Raw genomic sequence first — 22,753 nt, 5'->3', positions numbered from 1 at the left:
CTCTCTCTCTCTCTCTCTCTCTCTCTCTCTCTCTCTATTTCCTCCTTCTTTGCTTTACTCCCTTTTGTTTTCTCCGTGTCAACGTTGTATCTCAAAGCGCGAGTCCGAATAAAGCGATGAAAATTAAGCCGCGCTTGGAACAATATCCGCGCAGACTGTGTTGTATTTTCAGGAGTAAAAATGTGTCAAGTACATTTGAACGAAACAGCGGAGTTAATTAAGACGATAGCGCAAGCCCTCGGGCAGCTTGTTTTGCGACCACGCGCTAACAAATATTCCATTTCAGTTCCTTGCTTACGTCATATCGTTGAGTGGATGTGAAAAGTCCATCGCACTTTTCAAAAACGACAACAAAATCACGCATTTTCCGATTTTTATCAATCGAAACAGTTAACGTTCGCTCTGACACACCTTTTCCACGTAGGCAACATTCAAATCGGTAACTCTGCTCGACAGAGAGCTTAATGAAACGATAAAGTCAATAGAACCTTTGCGCATCAACTCAGTATTAAAAAGCTAGAATACAATTTTTCGTGTCTCACTCACCCTCGGGGACTTGCGTTTGATGGCATTGTCGACGCACGGGAATGCACCGCACTGAAACACGTGAGAAAATGCATTATGAGACATTTGTCCGTGCACTTAGGATAAAATCTATTCTACTTTACACAGTTTAATGTTTGATGAAAATCGCATTCTCTCTTATGCGAGTTTCATCAAATATTAAAATGCATAAAAACTTGAAATAGAGTAGTCTCTTCTAATTTTCTGATAAAATTCAGCGATATATTAGGACCTTAACTTAGTTTCCGCCCGCAAATGTTAGATGGCAATGCAAACAGTTCTAGTAGTCATTACTAACGAAACAGGTAGTTTGTGATTAATTTCGACATTTCTCGATAACATTCAGTCAGCATACACAATTATTTTCCTAAACAACAATTTCTTTTGCTTTGTGAAAAATGGAACGCGATAAAGTGTTTTTTCGACATGTGCTTTTGCACTATTTTGATTTGAAAAAAAGTGTAGCAGAAGTTCATCGATTACTTGAAGAAGGTTATGGTGATCGAGCTCCATCACATACAACATGTAAAGAGTGGTATAGACGATTCAAAAGTAATGATTTTGATGTCAATGACAAACCACGCTCAGGACAGCCAAAAAAATTCCAAGACGATGAATTGCTAGCATTATTGCATGAAAACTCGGCTCGAACGTTACAAGAACTTGGAAACGAGCTAGGAGTTACTGAAGCAGCTGTTTCCAAACGTTTACACGCCATGGGAAAGATCCAAAAGGAAGGAAGATGGGTACCACATGAATTGTCTGAAAGTGCCATTCACAACCGTTTCAATATCACGGTTTCGTTGCTTGCCAGGCAAAAAAAGAAGAGTTTTCTGTGGCGTATTGTGACTGGCGATGAAAAGTGGATCTACTACGACAATCCCAAACGCAAAAAATCATGGGTAGACCCAGGACAACCATCAACATCGCAGCCAAAACGGAACATCCACGGTCATAAGGTAATGCTTTGCATTTGGTGGGATCAGCAAGGAGTGCTGTACTACGAACTGCTGAAACCAAACGAAACTGTTACTGCCGATGTCTACAAATGTCAATTGAACAAATTGAATGATGAGCTGTTGCGAAAAAGACCAGCAATAGCGAGTAACAGGCGCAAAGTTATTCTCTTACACGATAACGCTCGGCCACACACTGGAAAAACCGTCAAAGAAACACTGACGCAGCTCGAATGGGAAACTCTTCCTCACCCAGCGTACTCACCAGACATAGCGCCTTCTGATTACCACTTGTTCAGATCGATGCAGCACGGCTTGAGTGGTACACGCTTCCGAAATGTTGAAGAAGTGCGAGAATGGGTGGACGAATGGATTGCTTCGAAACAAACATCGTTTTATCGAGATGGTATCGCCCAGTTGCCAGAAAGATGGCAAAAAGTTGTAGAAAGTGATGGAAAATACTTTCATTGAAATAATTTAAATACATTTTTTACAATAAATGCTTTTTCTCAGTATTTTTTGGGCGGAAACTAAGTTAAGGTCCTAATACTTCCAGATACTCCCAAATGAACACATTTAGAAGGTTTTTTGACGCCATTGAAAATTAATTTAGATAACGTTAAAGTAATGAATATAGTTATTTTCAGCAGCTTATGAGAAAGGTTTTTTGGCATTGAAAATTAACTTGACATTGAAATAATGAATATAGTTATTTCTAACAGCTTATGAAAAACAATCTTGTCTTTGAGATATAGAGAGAGATCCAAGCTCGAATAACACGTTCGGAAAAATAAATGCGGCTGAATTAAGGCTCTTTGCCGATCATGTCGAATTCATATTGTGCCGTCAGAAGCGAGAAATGACAGGCTGATGAAAATTGCGTGTCATTTTTTGATAAAGATAAATATTAACGAAAGAATACTTGAAACTGTTTAAACACAGTTATAAAATTGTCCGAAAGACCTTAACTAAATGTCTGATAAAATATGAACAAACCCAAATTCCGGCTAAATTCTGTTCAAATTAATAAGATAATTGGTGAACTAGATATCTTGTTTGGTTAATCAGATATCTCGTTAACCGAAACAAAATTTTGCTAACCTCAATCGGAATTCTAGTTCGTTTATATTTCACCAGACACTTGGTTAATCCGACCAGATTCGTTTTTCCGTATATCTTATGGTCTAACAATTATCATTGTTAATGGTATATGGAAGGTCCACCTTCTATAAAACCTAATCTCATATAACCTTATGTCTCATAACACCACACATTTCCTAACACGAACGCATCAAACATCTGAACGACGAGGTTCGGCTGTGCTCGCGAGTCGTTATTGAACGTTAAGTATTAATCGTAACCGCCGCACTGACGAGGAATATCTTTACGCGGCGAGTATCAGGGACAGATGGGTGATACAGATTGGCTTTATGGCATAATAAAAGATATATAGACGGCGTAGTGTAAGCTGGGTGTCGGGAGGCGGCGCGCACGCAATGTTCGCGCAGCATCCAGCACTGTGAACGCGCCGCGACGGACGTCTTATCAGAAAGATTTTAACTTACGGTCATATTATAAAGTCGTATCCACATCGAGGGCAGAGAAACAGGATTTAACGATCGGTACGCGGTGACCCGTAGTTATACGGGTTATACAACGGCTATTAACTCTTATACATCACAGGCGTACACCGCCAACGTTGTACACACTCCGACGTAATAACATTTATATTCGAATATGCAGCGGGATTATTGCGCCTGGCAGAGGAGATTTACAATCCGGCGCGACAGTTGCCGCGAGCGTCCATGTAAGACTCGCTAGATGACGATTCAATCCGTTGCGAGCGCAATTTTCGCGTAATGGACGACGCGATGTTTCTCCGCGCGCGAGTTCGCGGCGCGACGAGTAAATCCGCTGAATGTTACGTGTCTTTATTTTCACCCGAGGGCTCCTGCACTGACGAAAAAGGTCAGGTGAAAAAAAACGGTAAGGGCTCTCGCCTACAATACGGACGCGGTTACGTCTAAAAGTCATAGCACTGCAAATTCAAGTGTGTTGCTTTCAAACGCGTAAGCGCACCGAAGTTCTTTTTACCTTTCTTCTCACGTTTCTTTCTTTTACGTTTCTCGTGGTTTTGAGTCACGTCATTCGACACGTTCGAGACGTGTAAATTATGATTTAACATGTTCAAACACACACGTGTTCAATGACGTGACTTGAAACGTTAAGAAACATGTAAAAAGAAGATTCGGCCAAAGTATATGGTAACCAAAGCAGGTAGTCGACTCACAGACTATCCGAGTCAAAATTTCAGCCCTACTTGGAACCTGAACTTTCTAACATCTGTATATTCTGAAGGATCAGTGTACGTGTAATACACGTGGAAACTGCAATCCTACGTAACGCCTCTACATGGCAGAAAACGCACCGAAATGCCGCTTGTAAGTTCTTCTCAGATATCTCGGTAAAGCTGGTGGGTTAAATAGAATCAAAAGAGATTGATACAGACTTCAGAGCGTCAAAAGAGGCGTTAAATGGAAATATCGAGGTCGAAAGTAGGAATTTCGAGTCCGGGCACGACTTTAAAACGTAACTGCTATTGCATTGTTGGCGACCCTTAAGTTTCAGAGTTATGCAAATGTTGTCGCGCAAATTGCAAGTGAGTCGAGCTGAATAAAAGTCACGTCGGATCGACGAGAAAGTTAAACTGCAAAATTCAGTCAACAGTGAGAGGACAATGAAACTTAAACTACGTGTACGCGTGTAATATAGACCTTTCAATTATCAAACGATTGATCTGACTGCATAATATGAGTAATTCCATTTCCAATAGCCTCATTTTCAGCTAAATTTCGAGTTTGTTTTACATAAATCATGAGTAAAAGGGAGATGAGGATTTTTCTGGAAGAATCATGCCGGTTAGTTTGCCATATACAACTCTGTAATCGAGTTCGTTTAACTCGATTCAGGTTATTTCTACTGATCTTTGTTTGTTATTGTTGTTATTGTTGTTAAGCTAGATCTAGGCCACATCTTTGTTTTTTTTATATGACGGAAGTAGATCCCTTCGTTTTATCTCTCGCACTTAATATCTCCTCGCTCTTTCCCCCTCCAACCTCCGGATACATCCTGTCCTCTTTCAAATGCGGGAAGTGGGTGCAGTTGGAGCAAGCAGATCTAATATCGTACTCTCCTGTAAGCGCGTTCATCCGTTCTCGCAATAAGTCGCGAGGCGGCGAAGCGATAACGGAAATATCGTCCCTGCGAAATTATCCCACTCGGAGCTCGCCGGTATCGCGATAATTCGGAGCGCCGCAGCAGCTCGTCCGTTTATTACAGCATACCGTTTGACAATGGAAGAAAACCGCTCGACGCTTCCGCTCGTTACGCGGCTGGACGAAACGAGCGAGAGGCCTGCCTGGCGGCGCTCTACGGCCGGCACGAAACCGCGAAAGTGCGGTTTATTATTTTATCGCAGCGCGCATAAAAATGACAGGCGGCCGTGCGCGAAGCGATTTTCGTTACCTGTGAAATATAGACTACCGACACAGAGAAATAATTTCATTCTGTGACAAAGGACAATTGGCAGTAGTTATGCAAAAACGATGTAACCCGCGAAATTATGATTTTTGAGCGTTTTTTTTTTTATCAATAAGTAGTCCATTTGTCTTTCTGCATAAAACAAAAAAGCCTCATGGATGGCTAGAATTAATTAAAAGATAGTTTTTATTTTTTACTAGTTGCGCCATGTTTTATTAGTTACGTCTTTTCTACCCTCTACTGTTCTAAGGGTTGAGCTTATCAATGAACGCCTAAGGGTATTCCTTACTGGAATTCTGTTCGAGTTAACAAGCTTCTGGTAACTTCAAAAGGAGTTCTGGTTCGTTCATATTTTATCAGATATTTGGTTAATACAATCAAATCTTTCTTCCGTGTAGAATATTTTTGTATATATATGTATCTTTATATGTATCTATATGATTTGTCGTCTAACTATTACCAGAAATTATTAATTTCAGCATATTTTAATGAAACTTAGTAAGCAAAATGCTTGATTTGTATGTGACTGTATGTGAGCGAATTTAAATCGTCGAGTGGACTAATCAGAGTTTGGGGTGGAAATCACTCTTTTTCATGTATTTTTATATGAAAGATGGTTTTGATGAGATGCAGTATTCTGATCAAAAATATCAGCAAGAGAAAAAGAGAGAGAAAGAGAGAGACTAGGACACATCCAGAAAGTACGAACGTATTACGAGAGCAAAGGAGATTCGGATTTGTCGATGATTTGCCGAGCGGTCGCGACGCGGAAGAATGGAATTGCTTTCTGCTTCCGGCAAAATTCCCGTCGTATTCCCAGGACACGCTACTTCTTCCGCCACATTCCCGCCATATTCCCAGGACACGCCACTTCCGGCTACTACCGTGCGCGTTGCCGCTTTCATCGGATAATCTGCAAAATCGGTCGCATCGAGCACCTCTTCCTCGACAACTGTAACTCGCGGCAATTAGCGCGAGTGGTGATTCGCGGTACGGCGAATCGTTTAATAATCGGGCCGTTTAGCGGGATCAAAAGGAAAAGGGTATGGTTGAGAGGGCGACGAGGGGAACGACCTCGCGGTATTAAATTCCTATTGCATCATCGCCAAATAGCTCGAGGGTGAAAGAAAGGTGACGGTCGTCGTTTAAAGAGGGGACGCAACCCCGGAGTGCCTCCGGAGGAGAAGCGTAAGGTATCGCTTGAAAGGGAACTCGATGGCAATCGAGAAGCGGCCTCTCTCGCTTTCGGATACATTCCGCGACCTCCTCTAATCCCACCTCGACACTCACGCGCGTCTCATTTATTGTTCGCCCTGTGAAAAAAATTCGGCCCGCAATCTGCTGCAACAGAGATTTCGCGAGGTCGTTCTTCTCGCTCGCCCCGATAACGCGTGCGCGCACACAGAGAAATATATCGTTCTACTACTACGTGATTGCTCGGTTCATTTTCCTTCTTTTAAGTAACGGTTATCTCTAGCAAAAGGTACTTTCTTCACGATAGTCTCAAAATTACCCTTACACTGAGAGAAAAACTAAAATTAACCTTACACTGAAAAAAAGTGGTTGAGTTAATGAGACTTTGCTTGAACAAATTTTGTTCGTTCGAGCAAACGTTTAGTCGATCGAACGGATTGTATGGCTGCCATGATGAGTTAAAAGTTGGTTCAATGATCGCGATTTGGTCGATAACTATATATCAACGCAAGTCATTGTTGCACTAACGCGTAATTTGTTCATTACGTACAATATTTCTTTGAAGGCGAGTGACCAACAATTTTATCGATCCAACTACTCTCTTTTCACAGAATAAAATAAATATGTAGTTGTTACATTCGAAAATAGATATATGGAATAATTGGTTATTTCAAACTGTCTGATTGCAAAAACCTGATAAAATTACATAAACAACTACAACATTGTTTGGTAATAAGTTGGAGACAGAAAAGTTCTTTGTTTTTCTCTCCTATGAATTTCGCAACTCAACCGCGTCTAATAGGAGAACTTGTTGTTTAATAATTCTCAGAAGATTAATTTTCTCATCGGTTCCCCGATAAGTTCTAAAGCTCTTCGAGGGAAAAATGTTACAATCTTTTTGCCGTTGACTATGTATGACCGCACTTAAGAATATCAGCGCGTTCAAAGCTGTCAAGCTTTTATATAACACAAAACAAGCGTGAAATTTAAAATTTCATAGAGTAACATACTATACCCTCAGTATTCGTCCTAAGATTAACGATGTATTGTCTATATTTCAGAAATAATGTAGAAACGTTGAGAGACTTACAGATTAATCTGTTTTGCACCTAAAAGTAGCACAACTATTTCACGTCAATTTAGAGAGTTTGGATCTCTAAATTAATTTCATTTTAAAACGTAAACCCTAGTATATACGATGACGTCAAATGACGTATTAATGATGTCTTTATCGTCAACAGATATTAATAACGTTAAAGACATCGTCAATGCGTCATTATTATGTCATTATTATTTGACGTCATCCTGCTACTCGAAAGTATTTTTACCCGTGCTATTATGGATGTATATATAATGTCGCTATCTTTAGGATAAGAAGAAAAGAGATAATTAAAGAAGATAATTAAAAAATGACAGCATAAATGTGATGAATTTCTATTTTTCAATGCTCTAAATAAACGGATACTTGCAGAATTTCATTGTGATTCGAAGATAAAAATTTAAGAGTCAGAAATAATATAAAATAGAATTCATAAACTATAAAAAGGCGATGTTCAAATAAAAATATCTTATTATCCAATTGCATCGTGTGTATGTGTGCATATATACATATACACGTCACAGATTTTTACATAGAAAATAGAAAAGATTCTATATTATTATATACAAAATACATATAAAACGTATTTCTAATTTCCAGTCTTTTTGTACAAAGACTATACAAGTAATAAGACATCTCTAAGACAATTTCCACGCGGGATTGTCTGCCCAAAAATCTCAGATGACAACGACAATTCGGATCTTTCATCGTTCGCGTCCGTTTGTTTTTCTTTTCTCCCTCACGAAAGATTTACGATCGATAGGAGAGAACGACGACACTTTATTCGGTTGCTCGATCCACGCCTCGCGATGATTAAGTCGTCCCCGGGGGTTTTATCCTCCAAGGGTGGAAAGAAGTTCCACGGGGAAGACTTTAACTCCCTCTCTCAGTCTAGGACCGAAGCGTGGTTTTATCTTCGATCGCGCTTCGCGCCACGATGCGGTCTCGTTTGCGCAAAGTCGAGCGGGATAATCGATACGTCTTCGTCCGCTCTCGCCACCTAAAGCCACCGCGGAGATGCTATTTCTTGTCGCGAGCCTTTGTTCGTCGCCGTGCGATCCTTTATTACAGAGCGCGGCACGAGGCTAAGAGCGTTTCGCGGGGGCACCGTTTCTCATTCATCGCTGCATAATTATACGGGGAACCGTGAAAAATACATCGCGGCAACCTGTCACCACAGCGCGTCGCGTAATTGCAACCCCAGAAGCGCACCGAAATAGATCCGCGAGTACGCCGTAGCACGTCTAGAGAGATAGAAGATTATCGCGTTTGAACGCCACCAACGGCATTCATCAATGACCAACATCATGGTATCGTCGCGTCTCATTAAATCGCGTATAAAGTACATTTAATAAAAATAAATACATATAAGCCGCGATTCACACACACATACACACACACATATTCACGATTCACTGTGAGAGCAAAAATATCTAAAGAATAAAAAAATATTTATTCAGTGGGTATTAATGAAAAATATTCACATAAATCCTCCCAATTAAATAGGATAAACAGTTCTTCATAAAAAGTTGCTCATTTAAGAAAATTATTTATATTTAGTTATTACACTTACTCGTATTATTATTTTGTATTTCATACATAGAAAATTAAGAGAAAAAATACTTTGAAAACAAATGAAAAATATTTATTCGATGAGTACTAAATATTCATACATTTAAATCTAATTCTTTCATTTAAATAGAATAAACAATTGTCTTTATGACACAAACTGCAAATTTAAGAAAATTATTTATATTTATTACACTTATTATATTATCTTGTATTTTATTAGCATATTTTCTCACTTGAAAAATATATATCTTTTCAATGTAAAAATATGCATACATAAGTAAATATGTTATTAGCTCTCACCGAATTTATATTTTTCATTTTTGAGATGTATTTTCTCTCAACGTATATTTTTATCTGCAAGCTGGTTCGCATTGAATGTTTTTATTTTCGTTCATTAAATATCTTTGAACATCTAGGAACATTCGCATCATTTTGATAATTAGCTACATTCGAAAAATTTCGTGCGCGTTGAATAGAGGGAGTCCATGAGAGAGAAACGAGAGAAATTACACCACGCGAAGGCTGCGTCTGCCAAGACAATATGACGTTTACCTAAAAAGGACGTGGGAATATGAATGGCGCGCGCGATAGCACGTGTTTGTAGTACTTAGCGGAATCCAGTAACCGATTGTTGAAAACAAACGTCGGCGTTATGCGCCGGATCCGGAGACGACGCTATAATTGTCGTGTCCGGAAGAAACACGATCCGACGTAAAACTGTCAAACCGGCGCAGTTTCTTAAAGAGCGCGCTTAGCACGCGCTCAAAGTTCGCGATCGCGCAACATTAACGCGACACCGGCCGTAAATATAGACTCGCGTAACCGAGATTATAGCGTGTGTCGGGGGAGCGGGAAGGGGGGAGGCATGACTCCTCGAATCGATTTCCGATCGACACCACCACCACCACCACCATCCTACCCGGACACGTCCAGTCGCCGCCAGTACTTCTTTCAACGAGAACTCTTAACAGGCGAGGACATTGACATTGCGTTTCGAGTCTCGGGCGCGATAGCTGTCGCTGCCGCTTCGCGCCTCGATTCATTTTTCCCCATTTTCCGTTTTTCTCTTCACGCGAGCGGCGGAAGTATCGACCGGCCAACTAGCCGCGCGCGCGAATCGCGCGCGTAATAACAATGTGAATAATAATGTAAACATCACATGCGACGCACAAACGTCCGCGGCGCAAACTGCTCGCGCCAAAACAATAAGTAATTTAGAGTGTGCGCGCCCGATCGAGTCGGCTCGCGCGCGATTCTCGTGACAACACTACAATCGCCGGCTGTAAATCATCGAAAGGCCCTCGTATGTCAGCGTGGATTTTCATTTTTGCCAGTTGACGCGAGCGCGCCCCGGTCGGCCGTTACCCCCGCTCAACAGGAATTAATTCACTTTTACAAGCACTCCCCTTACATTTGCGCTTCTACTCTAGCGTGTGTCCCAAACTGCCCATTTAAATTGGCAGCTTGCTGCTGCTGCGCCATTCGCGGTCGCGCTGACGGTCGCACGACCCGTGCGCGTCGTCAAAGACAAAAGTGCGCTTCAATGGAGGCAAAAAATTATGCAAAACCATGTTATTATCGTGCCACGGTCAGACTTACTGTACGCGAATATCTTGTTCATAATAATTAGCCCCAGAATCTCTGAGGAAGATGTGCAATTCATTCAGATCAACTTTTCAAAACTTATCCAAAAACATATTTTGCTTTTTTATGTTTTGCTTCTCTCTTATAATTATTTTCAACTTTATTAAATTACAGAAATATTAATAAAATTTCTCAGTGAAATTTCTACCCAGAAAAAGAAATATTAGATTTCCACAATTTTACTAGAAAAAGATGCATTGAGCAAAATTTATTCATGTGTTTACGTAACTTTTCACTGTTTATTTTTCTAGGATTGGTAATGATAAAACCACGCGAGAATATGACATATCAGAAACGCAGGATCTGTGCGGCTAGTGAATATGTGAAAAAATACAAAAAAAATATTAGCCTTCGGGAGGAACGGTCCTCTGTGTCGAAATTTAAAAAGGATCCACGTCACGCAAGTGTACGTCGCTTTAGGCATAAAATACATCTGCGCGAGTAGTTGTCAAAGCGCGCCATGATAAATGATGCAATGATAAAGTTAATAAATACGTAAAACCGCTCTTGTTTGATAGAGAAAGAGAGAAAGAGAGAGAGGCCGCTCGGTGGATTACCCAAGAGACCGACGCGCAATAAAAATGGATTAAGCTCGGATCGTTACAGCGGCATCTAACTTTTGCACTACGCAATTCTGCACGTCCCCGCGATTCTCCTCGTACGCGGCGTTCATCCGTGTGCACGCGCTCGCTCGTTAACATTCCGTGTCTCAATACAGGTTTCGTTATTTTCCGCGCACGCGAGCGCAGGAAATTCACCTCGGGACGCGGATTTTCGTTCAGCCGCCTTCATTAACGAGTTTCTCGATTAATTATCGCGCGCAGCGCAGCACTCCGGCCAGCTTTCGGCCGGATGTCCTTGCGGCCGGGAATTACTTTAACTTTCAGCTCGTCGAAGGAATGGGAGGCATGACTGTCGATAAGCTCCACGTATATTGCTTCGATCGAGCGCTCGAAATTTAAGTCTCGTCGGCGTTCATATACATTTATTTCACTGAGAGAAAAATATAGTTGCTTTCGGCGTCAACTATACTTTTTTTTATGATTTTAACCAGAAAAATAATTAGAAGAATCATCTTTCTAATAACAGTTACTAAATCAATGATTTTTCTAATCATTTTCTAATCAGTTATGAGCGTAGCATTGCAATCAGTTTTGTGGTTAAAATCACAAAAGAAAGTTGACGCCAAAAGCAACTGTATTTTTCTCTCAGTCTGGAGATTCGCACTTCTCCGTGGTTAACGTTTAACGTTTAAGAGTATCCTTTACGGTGAGCTCACACTGGAGTAAGTGGAAGGCAATGCGCACGTCGGAGAAATAAAAAAAAGTTAAATGAAGAGTTTAATAGTCCAGCTTTTTTTTATTTAATCGCATATTTCTCGATAAGAAAAATAATTGTCAAGATTTTATTGAACATTATGGTTGTTTTTCTTCATACACCGAGAGAAAAAATATCTAAAAAATAAAAAATATTTATTCGCCGTAGATACTAACTGATATTTTCAGGGAGATTTTACTGATTGCAATGCTACGCTCATAACTGAAGCACCAGTTGTAAGAACAGCACACTTCAGTGAAGGGTATACCGATTGTACTTTAGAGAATGTAGAATGAAAGGGTAGTCAATTACGGTAGAATGTCGATTTGTTCTTCAGTTACTAAATTCTGTAGCGATTTTTACCACAAAATTCTCTCTGTGTAATTGACTGTTTGTTGGCGCTGGTGTATACTAACAGCAGTCGAGTTACCGTAACAATTATTCGTGTCAGAATTATCGCGCAGGCACAATGGCAAAAGGCGCCTTAACCTTATCGTTATCAATTTGGTTTCTTAATTTGATACAATTTTTTGTTTTATTTTCACTTTATTAAGTATATTAATATAATATAGAGTTTTAACAAAGAAACTAAGTTTTACGTTTGGCACCAAAGGGATAGAACCGTAACATTGATGTTCCATTTTGGGGTTTATGGGAAGCCATTTATATTCCAACATTGATGAGTAGAATGATAGCTGATGCGTCCTGAATGCGAGAAAAGCTGTTTATGCAGTTGAACAATATTATTATTAATGATGGGGAAAACGTATGTCCTACTGGTAGCGAAAGGGCTAATTGAATTATCGTAGCTTGACATTTCGAGAGATCATTGAAGATTAATAATGATGTCTCGACGTCAAGAAATAAAAATATCAGAGAGAATATTTCGTTTTCAAATGAGTTAGGTAAAATTCTGAGATTTAAAAAATCAAATTACACGGGAAAGACCAATGAGAACCATACATTGGAAGGAAGTACGCAAAATAAATGTAAATATATTTTAATTATATTTATATTTAAGAATATAATGTGTTGGATATGGTAATTATTGTTACATCGCATTTATATGTTATATTACGTAAATATAACAATTACGTAAATATAACAATAACTACCATTTAACACATATTATGTTCTTATAAAATATATTTATATTTACTTTTCCTTCCAACGCGTCATTGGCTTTTCTTGTATAATTTAATTTTTTGAATCTCAGAGCATTACCTAACTCATTTGAAAACGAAACATTTCATCTTCTTTTGCGCCCGCAATTTCGACACGAAAGTTTAACAAACGGAGAAAGAAATAGAGAGAAGTCACACGCGCGTTACCGCAGTGATTTTTATTCCTTTCGTCGAATCCCTACTCCCAATTCTCCCCGTCCATCCGTCGGCTGTTTATGTAATTCATTTTGTACGCGATACAGTCGCGCCGGGGGAGTAACAGGTACGAAATAATTGCTTCCTACGACTAATTGCTCGCTTTTTCCACGACAGCCATTTGTAGCCGGCTGGTCGCGATCGCGCTTATTCACCGGTCGGCGCGATAATCGCTTCTCGTGCAGTACGTACATTACGATGTTAACGATGACAGAGAGGCGATATTAATACGAAGCAATCAGTAACGAGACGGAAATGGCGATTTTCCGCCAGAGACACGGTAGACCGTGTCTCATTTCGGCGCTTATCTTCTCCACTCGTTCTAAAAAAGGGAAAGGAGAAAAAGAGAACGCTCCGTACGAAAACGATAGATGTCGCGTTTCTCGATCATGATACTTTTCTTCTCTTATCGATTAACTCTTTGAGCCACACGTTTTATTTCTAGGAAAGTTCCAAGTTTCTTCAAATATATGTACTATATGAGAGTATATGAGATATATATACTATATGAGAGTATATGAGAGATTTCGGTGTTGCTGATTACAAATTTTAGGTCAGAAAGTTAAAATTTTATTTGTCGGGTTCAATATAGCGATTGTAAGTTTTCAAAATTAGCAATTTTGCTTTCAACATTATCCGAAAGTAACGACAATATTTCTTCGATATAAAAAAAAGATTATGTTTCTGACAAAAAACTTGCAACAAATTGCAATATTATTGCAATTATTATTTATACTATTCAAATTATTATTGAAATATTGTCAATATTTCAATAGTTTATTGTAAAAAATAGGACTTACAGAAATTTTTGAAAAAGAATGTGTAAAATACTGCTAATTATCCTTAATAAACTATTAATGTTTCAATATGCCGGTTCCTAATAGTTAATTCTAAAATGATTTCTGGAAAAGTGCTTACTTTTTTACTTTTATTTGCTTATAATAATTTAACAATTAAAAGTTCAGATTATTTTTTATTTATTTTTGATTCCTTATGTTTATAAGGATGTATAATAATAATATAATCGATTATGCCAATAAGTTAGTTGAAATCACTAAAAATGAAGAATAGTTAGGTGGGACGTCCACTACTCGAAAGTTGTCCACTCCCTCGAAGTGTTAACAAGCGTACAACTGCCAGGTCTCGATGTGACTCGATTTTCAGTCAATTTTCACTCGACTTTTAGTTCCGCTAACTATCCACAATTGGCGGAATTTTGTAGTTGAGATTCACGACATCAGATTGTCAACGCGACTTGATTTTGATTCAACGTGACTCGACTGCAGTTCGCTGCAAAAAGATTTGCGTAACGCAGACACTCGATTCCTTTTGTTCGAGGTGTGCACAATTGGAAAGAGTGGCAATTAAACGACAACGACACCACCCAATTTCTTGTATGTTGATAAATCTGGGTTATCTATCCATGTTGCGACGATGTCCCGTATAGATGTACGGAGGACGATAACGTCGACCGAGTTACATCGTTGCAGCGGCAATCGCACGGCGATCCTCCTGACGGATATTCTCGATTTGTCGCCTTATCTAATCGCGAGCGGATACGCGCCCGTCGTAACCACGTGTGGCCAATCGAGCAGCGAGGTGACTAAATTTACGAATGTGATATCCTCGTCACAGACGGTGATGTTCTATGGACAAGCCATACGAAATACTGCCAGTCTGCGAGATAGCGAAGCTGGCCGCTCGATTATGCGCACAGTGGAAAAGAAGATCACTCGAGACGACTCGTGTCGAGTCTGAAAACCTGTTGACTGAATTTCGCAGTGCAAATCTTCACGCCACATTGTCGATCCGACACGATTTTTACTCGATTTCACTCGATTTTCAGTCAATTTTCGCCAAATTTTTAGTTTCGTCTTCACTATTCAATTTAACTCGACTTTCTCTCAATCATTTTGACTCGATTTCACTCGGTTCTCAGTTTTTACTAGAGTTTTAGTTTCGTCAACTCTTCACAATTGACTATATTTTGTGGTTGAGATTTCTACATCGATTTGTTGATACAACTCGATTTCTATTCGATTTCATTTTCAGTCATTTCTCATTCGAGTTTTTTAGTCTTGTTAACTTTCACACAATTAATTAAATTTAATAGTTGATATTTCGTCAATTCGACTCGATTTTAACCCAGTTTGACTCGATTTTCAGTCAATTTTTTCAGTCGAGTTTCAGTTTCGTTAAATGTTCACAATTGGCTAAATTTTTATAATTGAAATTTCTACATCACGCGGATTGTCGATTTTGACTTTTATTCAACGTGACTTGGCTGCAGTTTGCCCAAAGCTTAGCGTAACGCAGAGACCTGGTTCTTTTCACTCGGACTTTTTTCCAGCGTGTATGCAAAAACATTCGATACTTTTGCCGCTTATTTCGAGATTATCGGCTCGAACCCATCGATTTCGTTCGGCGAGTTTCTATCCGCCGGCACGAAAGACACCGGAATAACACCGGAATCACCGCGAATAACGAGCACGTCCAGCCAGGCTAAATACGAGATTATTTTCGGAACGAGATACAAGATTCCGAGGATGCTCGGACAAAGCGAGAAACATATCCGAAGGAGTAAACGGAGGAATTCTTGGCGTACGGCCATCCAGAGAAACATGAACCGAGCTCAGTTTCTACGGTAACGCGTAGTAAATTCCGCAGGGTGCCAGCGCGGGCGAACACATCGGAATGGAATGTGCTGTACGATCATGTGAGCGAAAAAAAACGGCTCGAATGGCAAATGTCAAATGATCGGCAACACCAACAAACACATACATATACGATGCGTGCGCGCGCTCCGCGAAGATTCGAGATGAGCGGAGATTGTCGGGCGCGGATTATCCGCTTGCTAATTATTACACGCCGGAGTGTCAGGGGAAGATGTCCCTGCCGCGGACAATGGAGGGAGGCGTATCGATCGTCGGAAGTGGGCGATAAAACAACGCGGGGTAGTAGTGGGCCTCCGTAAATGGGAAGGGTTTATTTTTAGTCCCTCGTGTATACGAGATTCGCGGGTAGGGAAAGTCTCGATTTTGTGCTGACGGGGCGCACGCGCTTTTCGTTCGCGTCAGGAGGAATTTCCCGATGAACCTGACTCAGCTAACGGCCGCGTGGTGTTGCACACGGTCAACGACATCGACACTACAACGGCCGGTCCTTCCCCGGTCAACTTGCGTAGTCGGAAATCGCCGCGGGTGCCCCGGATCGGCGCGCTGATACTTTTCCCCTTCGTCGTAAACGCGTCCGCGAGATTTGTGGCTGTTGGCCGAGTCAAACTGTCGGATAACTCGCGGGCGGTCGCCTCACCAATTTCGCCGTCGACCTCCGTTCCCGGGGACCGCGCGGAGCCCCCTTCTTCCTGTCGTCGCGCTCGGTCGCGCACGTCACGACGTGTTGTGCACGTCCATCGGGGACGCAATCGCGAAAATCAAAAGGGAGGAAATGGCGGGGAGAAGCAGGGGACGGGTAACAGCCAGGGCGGATGATGCGCGACGAGTGTTTCATTAAAATTATAGAAATTGCGCAATTTTAATCAAACACTCGCCGCATCCGCGCCGACTTCCATTTTCTCTACTTCATTGACAGAGAGAAAGAAAGGGAGGGAAAAAACACAGTCGATTTCACTAAAATTACCTCAATCTCGGCGTCGGACTCTTCTGCCGTTCTAACAAAAAAGTAGCAGTAATAATACGTATATAAGATTATTGTCGTTGACAATATCCGCAGCTCTTGCTACAAATATATTTTTTTCCCAATTATAATCATTTCTTTCATTGTGCAATTCTGAGACACTGCTCTCTCTGTGCTTTTGTGTTTGTATATCAAGAAAAAATAAATTTAGTTTGTTAATTCAATCACGAAGAAATTTGTGCACAAAACCGGCGAGAATCACTAAAATTGGAGTCATTCTCGGCATCAGCTATATGTTTCTGTTTTCCTAAACAAAGAGTAGCAGTACACTAAGAAAAAAAGTTTTTGACTATAATCACATAGATAAATAAATACAAGTTATGGTCGAAAGAATCATTTTTTTATTAAATTCTACTATAATATTAATGATAATAACCTCATCTGTATGTTACTATTACCATTTTCGTGTTAGAACAATCCAAAAATATATTTGTGTGGTCAAAAATAATTTTAATTTAATTTTAATTATTTTTTCTCTCAGTGTAGCGATAGCTTTATATTATCGCTAACATTATAGCCGTTCTTACTAAAAACACTTTTCCCGAATAGAATAATTTCATTGCACCATTCTAATCGTAAATGGCAGTTTAAATTAAACATATTTTAGACCAATAAAAGTCTGATGTTGGAGCGAATATTTTGCCAAATGTCGAAAGGATAATAATGTTTGACAATGTAAACGCACCTGATGAGGTAGTTTTTAACGTACGCGGTAAATCAGCCTTTCCACGTCGAACTGACTCGAATTTTTTTAATATTAATATTAATTAACCTTCTTATTATCCTACGATTGCGCATTTTTTATTCGATTAAAGTTGGCGAAAAGGACCAGAGACCGTGTTTTTTCAGTGCTTTCGCGATTGCGCGTCGAAGAATTTGTCGATCCAGTTGCCTGGCCAAGAAATTCACGCGCGAAACGGGCGGCGAACGAGGATCAGGGAGCCGAACCCACGATCGAACACGCGGTATTAATGTGACGCGCGACATACCTTGATGTCTCGGCTCTTCATCTCCTGCCTCCTGGGCACGGTATTCTCGCCGTCCGCGTACACGAGATTCCTAATATATCCATTGAATCTGGGCTCGAATATCACGCTAGGCAACGCCAGCAGCGTGAGCTTGCTGTTGTACCAGCTGGGCATGCCGCCCACGTAGACATCCGAGTTCCCGGCGAGCTTGCCGAACTCGAACTCCTTGCCGCGCGACGTCGAGACCGCGCCGACACCGTCCACGGTCAATGTGGTGTTCTCGTTGCACCTGGTGATCTGCACCTTGTGCCAGTGGCCGTCACCGAGATCGTGGCCAACCGTAACGATCTGCGCACCGCCGCCAAGATTATACCTCAGCCTGAGCGCGCTCTCGACCAGCTTCACCTCGAAGAAGTCGTAAGTGCCACCGTCATCCGTGTACAACAGCAGTCCGTTGCCCTGCTCGGTCTTGAACTCGAACTCCAGGGTGCCGTTCAAGCCGGAGTTCCATTTGCGAAATTGCGCGTAGCTAGTCGCGGAGCCCTCCAACAGGAAGGAGCGTGCCAGCTGGCAGCGCTCGAGCAGCAACAGCAGCGGCAGCAGCAGCAGCACCACCAGCAAAGGCGAGGGATGCATGATTACTCTCTGAACTGGTCGCTAGATCCTGTTCATTCGTCCGTGTTTCGCGTGGGCTGCTCGTGTCTATGTATATGTGTATGGATGTGAGTGTATGTGTATGGATATGGATGAGTGTACGTGTGAGTGTAAGTGTATGTGTGTGTGTGTGTGTGTGTGTGTGTGTGTATGGCGCGCGCGATAACGTCACGCGCTCATACGCATCCCGCGGAGCAGCTCGGAGCGTGGGTGCGTGACCGCCACGTTGTGCCACCCGGCTGCATTCGCACACGTGAGAGCACGCACGCGCGGATCGCGTGGGTGTGATACGCGGTTTGTGAGCGTACGCGCTGGCTCGTGCCCGGTGGCTCTGTCCCTTCTCTCTTTTCCTCTCTCCTCCTCTCTTGCTCCTCTCGCTCTTTCTCCTTTCCTGTCTATCTGCCGCGTAAGTGGGTGTCCTCGATTAACGAGACGATCCCCCGAGCCCCCTCGCAACTTGTCGCCGAACGAACTCGGGAGAATCGTTCTTCACCCCCGCCGATGTTGTCCCGGAAGAACGACGAATCCGCGATTCAACCACGTCGACTGTATCTGCGAGCGAACGCGTGCATTCCGGAAGCAGCGTCGTTAGTTCTCGTTGTGTTTGAAGCGTCACTTCGAATCGGTGAATTTGAAGCTTCCTACTCGACTTCCGCAAAGGTGAGCCCGATGATAAGTAAGATGGCCTTATATCCAATAGGATTACTACAATCGGAGCTTCGTCAGGCTCGTCGATTGTAAAATCGGTAAAAATCGATATTTTCGGATATGTCTTGAATTTCGAATTCGATCAGTCGGCTGGATGATGCGTCGCAAAATCCGCGAATCTCCACCTACTCGAGAGAGCACTCGGGAAACACACTGAACACGCGACGAGAGAGAAAGAGATCCACGCGGCGTCTTCCTCCTTCCTGCAGTCACTGAATTGACTCGCGACGAAAACTGCTTCGCTCTTATTCCAGAAGCAATCTGTCCGAGTCGCGAATAGAAATCAAAGAGATCGACAGATCGAGTTAGTACTCTTTCCTCGAAAATACCTCGACGAAGTTATCCGCCTTATGACACCGTTCGCTGATAATCGATTCCCAATACGGGGACCATCAGTTGCGTTCACGATTGTTCAAGCGCGTCAAAAAATACACGGAGCAAGTCCTTTCACTCCTTCTGGAAACGTCTCACACGGCAGTCGACACTTCGATTCTCGGATTTTTCTTCGATGAGTTACTTCCTCAGACTTGTCCGCATAGAGCGTGACATCAGTGGGCCTAGTGGATGATTTCGCAGTGACACGACGCAAAGATATGGAAAATTCAGCGATCAACCTCAAGAGAGATCATCGATGCGATCTTCGGTGGTCGGCTCTCCCGTTTCTCCCTGGAGAGTCCTCGGACTGACCGCACGTCGTAATCCGGCGACAACCGCCACGACGACGACGACGACGACGAGGGAGCCGTTTCACGCGGAGGGTGCCTAGTCGGAGCGCGCTGCAACCCTCGAGTCGCCTCTCTCGTAGCGCGGCGCGTCGCGTCACGTCGATGACACACTTTCACCGCGACTCCTCTGCGACTGCAGGTGCAGGCAGGCGAGTTTCGCGATCACGAGCACGGAGCGCGCGGAGCGTCGTGATCACGAGGGTGTCGCGCGAGTCTGTCTGTGGGAATCGCGAGGGACGTCACCTAACCTCGAGCCTCATTTCCGGCGGCACCTGGCGAAGGTCACACCGGACGGAGGGTCCCAGCGACAGGCGACACGACCTCGACCTAATCACGCGATGAGCACTTTCACCACACACCGCGGCTCTCTGTCCCTCCCTCTCCGACGCGTCGCGACGCAGAATCACGAGAGAGCGGCCAACCTCTCTCCGTGTGATCGCGCTCGGCACGTCGCTCGCCACGACTCGCCGTTCACCGCTGCCGAGAGCTCGTGGTGCGTGCGTGGTGGTTTTCAATGGCGCCCGCACACGACAGTCCCTTGCGGCGGATCGCGCGGATTCGCGAGTTCCGGTTAAACCATCAGACACTGCTCAAGGGACGCTCGCGAGCTCGCGGTCGGTATATTCGAGTCCTCCTCGAGCCGGCGGTCCGTTCATATCGCGATCGATCCGGCGCTCGTCGTCGCGCGCTCCATTTTTCTCCGTCTGTCTCTCGCCACCCTCGGCGGTGGTTCCGGCGAAAGCGCGAACATACACACGGCGAACGCGCGCACCAGCGACGTGAATCCCTCCTCGTGCGCTTGCCTGTCCTCGTCGCGTCGCTACTTTTTCTCTCTCTCTCTCTCTCTCTCCTCTCTCTCTATTTCTCGCTCTCTCTGTTTCTCTATCTCTCTTCGTTCTGATCACGACCGGTTCACCGTTTCACCGAGCACACAGCAGGAGGTGGATCGACCCTCTCGACAGCGAGTCCCGGCTTGATACTGGCCTGGGGAGACGAGGACGTTCAGTCGAGACGCTCGCTGCCGACGACGATGGTGCGACGCCCCCGGCATGACGCCGACGCCGACGACGACGCCGACGCCGACGCCGACGCCGACGCCGACGCCGACGCCTCGCGCCGTTCGCCGTGCGCAGCCGCGTATCGAAGGGATGCTCGGAGGAGGAAGGGAGGAAAGCGCGGCGGTGCGAGAGGGTTGCTCTTCGTGTTGGTGCTGTCTGTCTGTCTGTCTGTCTGTCCGTCTGCCTGTCCGTCCGTCCCATAGCGCGGCCGGTACACACAGCTGAGGGGTGGCAGAAGAGCGGACGATGTGTCGGTGGTGGTGCTGGCGGTGGCGGTGGCGATGGTACTTGGTCGGGGGTGGTTGCGCTCAGGGTGTTCCTCTCCGGCGAGAACATTAGCGACGAGAAGCGCTGAAAAATTGCCGGGCGAGCCCGCGATCGAACAACCGAAGGAGACCTTAACCGAAGCCGTCTGCTGATTCCCTGCCACGATCCCTAGATGTGGATCCTCGATCGTCGGGCGCTCGACCGATGGGGGTGGATCTCGTTCCGCAAAAGCTCCGCCGGAAAGAGACACTCGCGATTTCACGTTCGGGTGTTAATCGCGTTAAACCTGCGATCTCCGACGTATTCGTACGCGAATTCGAAGAGAATGGACATTACACTTGTATCAATTTCGTGTCGTAAACAAAAAAACGAGAGAGAGAAAGAAAGAGAAAATAGAGAGAACTCCGGTTATTTCTATTTATATGTAATATGATATAAGATTATTTACATTCTCTGTGATATTTATTGAATATGATTTTTAATAATTATATCCACATTATACTTCGGTTATTTTATTTTTAATTATTCTCTCTTTTTTACGATATTGCTGTTATTCTTTATTTATATTACTAGAATAATACAGGCGTGCACTCTGCGCACGCCATTTAGCACATTTTGCATTTTGCATATATTGTATCGGTGCATATTTGAGATATACGCTTTATAATACATCTCCTCCCTAGAGAGCAAATTAATATCAAACGAATATAATTATATTCTAATTTATTAATTATATTCTATTAATTATATCCTAATGTTGGATTCTCACGTTTAAACCGAAAAAAAAGATTTCCTGTGGTAGCAATTCGCGATGAAATATAGCATATATCAAGAGAACTATTGCGAAAAATATGCAGCAATTATTTTCATAATTTCAAGACACGTTATGAGAAAACAATGGTTGGACCCAACTAAAATTATAATTATTTTTGGACCCAATCATATTTTTTGGTTCTTTTTATGCGAAAGTGGTAGTGGTAACATGCATGTGAAGTTATTATTATTATTATTATTATCATTATTATTAGCATTATAGTAGAACTCAATTTTGAGAAACAACTTTGTTGACACAATAATTTGTAGCAATTATTTTTCCATGTATGTGATTATAGACAAATGCCAAAAATCTTTCTCTCAGTGCAATTTCGAAACTTTCGAGTCTCAACTTGACGCATCTCTTTTACAAATGGATTACTCTTTGTCTATTTATTTCTTCGAGATGACTCGCGACACGAGAATTGCGTTAGAGCGTGCACGAACGACGTTATTATTCGGTGCCGCCATGTCCGACGATTTTTCCGCCGTTATTTAAGTTATTGCTGCCGTCTCAGCACACGATACGGACGAAGCTTGTGAAAAGAGAACTGGCTATAAAAACGGAAGAACTGTCCCACGTAACACGGCGGAAAAAA

General features: G+C 42.7%; 1 protein-coding gene across 5 annotated transcripts in view; it reads right to left on the bottom strand.

Annotated features, from left to right (window-relative positions):
- Positions 1 to 21,074, bottom strand: part of LOC116848068 (neurexin-1) — a 399,669-nt gene extending 378,595 nt beyond the window's left edge. For all 5 annotated transcript variants that reach the window (XM_032823816.1, XM_032823818.1, XM_032823819.1 and 2 more), the window contains exons 1-2: positions 17,951 to 21,074; positions 547 to 597 (exon numbers count right to left, since the gene is read on the bottom strand). In XM_032823816.1, coding sequence (XP_032679707.1) covers positions 547 to 597; positions 17,951 to 18,565 — 666 coding nt within the window. In that variant the 5' untranslated portion in view covers positions 18,566 to 21,074. The remainder of the gene's footprint in view (positions 1 to 546; positions 598 to 17,950) is intronic.
- Positions 21,075 to 22,753: the final 1,679 nt, after the last annotated feature.

The sequence above is a fragment of the Odontomachus brunneus genome, unplaced genomic scaffold (genome assembly GCF_010583005.1).
Source record: "Odontomachus brunneus isolate Ranch 3 - 2012 unplaced genomic scaffold, Obru_v1 Obru_scaffold_088, whole genome shotgun sequence".
NCBI classification, from domain to species: domain Eukaryota; kingdom Metazoa; phylum Arthropoda; class Insecta; order Hymenoptera; family Formicidae; genus Odontomachus; species Odontomachus brunneus.
The sequence above is the reverse complement of the archived record's forward strand: the minus strand, read 5'-3'. Positions and strand labels throughout refer to the sequence as shown.